This window comes from Merops nubicus, unplaced genomic scaffold, assembly GCF_000691845.1.
Source record: "Merops nubicus isolate BGI_N331 unplaced genomic scaffold, ASM69184v1 scaffold28335, whole genome shotgun sequence".
Taxonomy (NCBI): domain Eukaryota; kingdom Metazoa; phylum Chordata; class Aves; order Coraciiformes; family Meropidae; genus Merops; species Merops nubicus.
Genome location: NW_008610728.1, coordinates 2820 through 6999, shown reverse-complemented (window position 1 = coordinate 6999; position 4180 = coordinate 2820). Strand labels below are relative to the sequence as shown.

General features: G+C 39.9%; 1 protein-coding gene across 1 annotated transcript in view; it reads left to right on the top strand.

Moving 5' to 3' along the window:
• Positions 1–3309, top strand: part of HOOK1 (hook microtubule-tethering protein 1) — an 18809-nt gene extending 15500 nt beyond the window's left edge. The window contains exons 17-21 of the mRNA XM_008941006.1: positions 253–335; positions 749–849; positions 1214–1315; positions 2427–2495; positions 3151–3309. Coding sequence (XP_008939254.1) covers positions 253–335; positions 749–849; positions 1214–1315; positions 2427–2495; positions 3151–3309 — 514 coding nt within the window. The remainder of the gene's footprint in view (positions 1–252; positions 336–748; positions 850–1213; positions 1316–2426; positions 2496–3150) is intronic.
• Positions 3310–4180: the final 871 nt, after the last annotated feature.

Genomic DNA, 4180 nt, shown 5'->3' with positions numbered 1-4180 from the left:
TCCTGCTGAGGAGGTGCTGGAGGCTTTTCTGTTCATTTTTTTTTCTTTCTAGTTTTAGTTAAATGAGAATCAATTCAGAAGTTGCAACTTCTGAAAAATATGTTCTACTATTGCTGGTTAAACTCAAAGGAATTGCTAGAGGTGAAAATGTCTCAAAAACTAGTTTAAACATGATGTTTTGGCTTTTAGTTCTTAGTGCTGTGCCTGGGATTATTTGGGAGCTTAATCCTCAGCCCAGTTTTTCATTCCTAGGGAAATGTTGAATGAAGTTCATGAGGAGTTGCAGAAGAAAGATGCTGATCTTGCAGAACTCCAGCCTGATGCTGGTCAGAACCGTAAGTTTTTTTTGTGTGTTTTCTTGTTTTCATTTAATGAGACTGTGTTAAATTCCTTCTGAAGTGATTCCCATAGTCACTGGGCTATGGCATACTTGTCTGGATAAGGCTTTTTGCTACAGATTAGCTTTAAACTTGAAACAGGGGTGGAGGGAGGTTTGGGTTTGTTTTGTTTTCCACATGGTGGTGCTGAGGGAGAGGTTCATGGGGCTTAGTTGTGTTGAACAGTACTCTGCAAAATGGGAATTCAGGGTCAGGTGGGACCTTATGGTACAACTGGAACAAAAAGAAGGAAGTTAGGAAACGGTTTAGTAGCTAGAAGGTTGATTTGGGGGATGATGAAATCAAGAGAACACGGAAGCCCTTAAAGTACCGTCTCTATTTTTGTCTTTGTTGCTAATTTCTATAAATAGCCCAGAAAATTGGAGAGCTGGAAGCAGCTTTGAGAAAAAAAGATGAGGATATGAAAGCAATGGAAGAAAGATACAAAATGTATCTCGAGAAAGCAAGAAATGTGAGTGGTGTATTTCTGACCTTATCCATTCCTCCCTCATAAACTGTTAAATAGGTTGATTGGAGTCCCCTCATCTCCACCTCCCAATTAGGATCAGTAGCTACATGTTTGACTGCAAAGTCAAATAGCCCAAGTGCAGTGGGTTAAGTGCATGAGAGAGTGAGGTTCAGGCTAAAGCATGAGATGCATCAATGACTCCTCTGTACCCTTTGATGACTGTGTTGTACAGTGTAACAGCCTTGTTTTCATCCTAATTGCCTGCCTGGTGCTCAGGCTGCTTTCATATTTCTTCTGTGAGCAGATGAGATGCAGAGCTGCTGAGAGTCAAATCTGACTTGTAATGCTTTTGTTTTGCCTTGGACAGGTGATCAGAACCTTAGACCCCAAGCTAAACCCAGCGTCAGCAGAAATTATGTCGCTCAGAAAACAGTTAACGGAGAAAGACAAAAAAATTGAAGCTCTAGAGGTAAAACTTGATATATATGTAAAAATAAGTTTGCCCATGTTCTGCTCTCTCTGATGTGAGACACTAGTTATTGTTTCCTAAGGAGTCAGTGCCCTTCAGTGCTGCATTCAGTTAGAAATTGCACAGAACACCAAACCGGGAGGCTTTTGCTTTGGCTCAGGTAACCTTATATCCCAGCAGACACCTGCCAGAGCAGTTGACTTTTCAACAGTGTGTTTCAAGGTACAATGAGACAGTAATTCTTTCTAAACGTGCTGAAAAGCTGTAAGTGGAAACGCTACAGGAGTTGAACAGTTTGGCTGTGTTATGGTAGTTTGCATAGAGCTCCAGAGTCTGACCTTACCCTTTTTTTGAGAGTATTCCAAACACCAAACAAAACTGGGAAATGCTGCATTCAGTTTTTTAGCAGTATTGATGGGACTGGTTAGAACAGTCACCTGAGCAAATACAAAATTCCTTCAGGTGATTTAGTAGGCTGAAAGGTCTGACTGTAAATACTGTGGCCTCAGATTTCCTCTGTGTGTGTACTAGGTAAGTATCCTACGAAACAGCAATTCAGTAACCTGATAAGAACATTCAGGCCCTAGAGGTAGAAGGTGCAGGTGTGTGTCTGAGGGAGAAGGGAAGAGGCTCTGTTCTGCTGGAAGCCTGAGCCCAGCAGCAGGATGTTTTCAGCTGTCACAGGACACCCATGGGCAGCCTCAGATTTCTTCTGGGTATGTCCTAGGTAAGTGTACTGTAACATAGGAGTTCAGTAACCTGATAAGATATACCTCCAGTGCCTGAACAGTCTTATCTTTGTCTTTCAAGTGAAAAAAATGCTATTTATAGACTGCATGCTAACACCCTAGACTTTCGTGCATTTCCTCACACGCCCTCTAAGTATGTTTCTAAACTGAACTGTACCTTGTGTAAAGTTTAGCTCTTCTTGAAAGAGTCCATATATTTCCCTCACAGTCATTTATGCAAGTATCTTTACTTAACACTTCTAAGGCTTCTAGTTATTTTGCATAGTTGAGCATTTCTGCTGCATGTGTCTCAATGGACTGCAAGTTGTTTATGCAGATCTTTTTTTTCCTTTTTTAATTGAAATTGTGTTCTCTCCTTGCAGGCTGAATACAAAATTGCTAAGTTACGTGATTATGAGGAGAAGCTAATTGTGACTGCCTGGTACAACAAGGTGGGTCAGAAGTTCATGTGTGGGTAGCTCAGAATCTAGAAAAACACGTTTTGCTAAGTGTGACAGTTAAATCTTGTAACACCCTTACAACACCCTAAAAATTAAATTTAACAATATTTTAACAACCAATTCTTTTGTCCTTGGTTGTTGAAATTTTGGGGCTTAAGACAAATGGAGGCTGTGGCTGAAAAGGTTTCCAGATTCCTGCTTTAGATGTTCAGTGTCTTTAGCACAGTATTTGTGAAATAAAACTAGAGCTGTCTTCTCGTCCAGCAGCAAAGGTTGTTTGAGATTTGAAGGTAGATTGCTGTGAAAAGGACTGGAGAAAGTCATTCCTCTTCATCTGAAGCCATGTTTAAATAGAGTTTTATAAAGAAAGACTAGAATGGGAAATCCAAAAGGCATGGAAATTTGAATGGCTTAATAAAGGAACAACTTTACAGTAAACTGAAATGAACACGTGATGTGAATCAATCTTATTTTCTTCAGCCTTGGTTCATACATTTTATGGTAGGAAGAGGGTATATATAAAATGCAGCAGAAGAAGCTGTGTGCATAGGAGGTAAGCGTGAGTGTTGTGTGAAGGGTGACTTTTTTTTTTTTTTTTCCTCTTCTGTTCTTACTATGGTGGAACTGTTGTTTAACTTCCTTGCAGAGCCTAACTCTCCAGAAGCTGGGTATGGAAGCAAGGCTGGTTGGCAGTAGTGGTGCCTGCAGAGACGGCCCTGGACGCTCCTTCCTGGCTCAGCAGCGCCACGTCACCAACACCAGGAGGAATCTCACTGTCAAAGTACCAGGGGCAACATCTGATTAAGCCACAAGGACCATGAGGAAAACTTAAATGCTCAAGTGTCCTTAAATGTTTGATAGCTTCCACTTGAACTCCTTTAAGTGAAGGAGAAGGTTGGAGTGGTGGCCAACTGCAAATTCAACATCAGAACCTCTCAAGGAGTGGTGGAGTTGATCAGTGGGGTGTCTAGGAGGTAGCACATAGTTTTCCAAGTAAGTAGAAGCAGGTTTAGTCACTGCAGTGTGTATTTACAAGCACAACTTAAAAAGATTTATATTTGCTTTCAGAATATATTGTAAATATCAAAATTGGCACTATATATTTAAAACTGTATTTAATGGATTTGGGCAAGAAAGTTGACTTTTGTAATGGGAAGATGTTATGCAAAAATGTACTTCAGGAAACTGGCAATACTGGCATTTTTGCTGGACTCATCCAAAAAAAACCAACCTTTAAAAGCTGGGTACCATGTATTAAAAACCACCATTTTTTAGAATGTGAAGCACAATTTTAGAAGAAAAAAAATACTTGCATTTATAGAAACAGGAAATTTCTATAGTATCAGCTCTCTTGTAACAGAAAACAAGATCAGATTTGTCCTCTCAAGGGAGCAGCAGAACGACTCGGTTTGTTTAAAACAGAAAGTTTGTGCAGATATACGGTGAGGCAAACCTGTCTGTAAGATGTTGAATTCACTAAAGCCAAATAAGCTGTCTTTTCATTTGTAAGAAAAAAAGCTATCCTAATAATTCAGAAGTCTGGGCTATATTTTAAAAGTCTGTCATGTAGATATGCTGCATTTATTTGCAAAAGGGGGCGTTAGGTGAGAAGGAAACCCATTTATTTCTAGCTGTCTGTACAGTGCTGTGCATAGAGATGAATTTTCTTTTTTTAA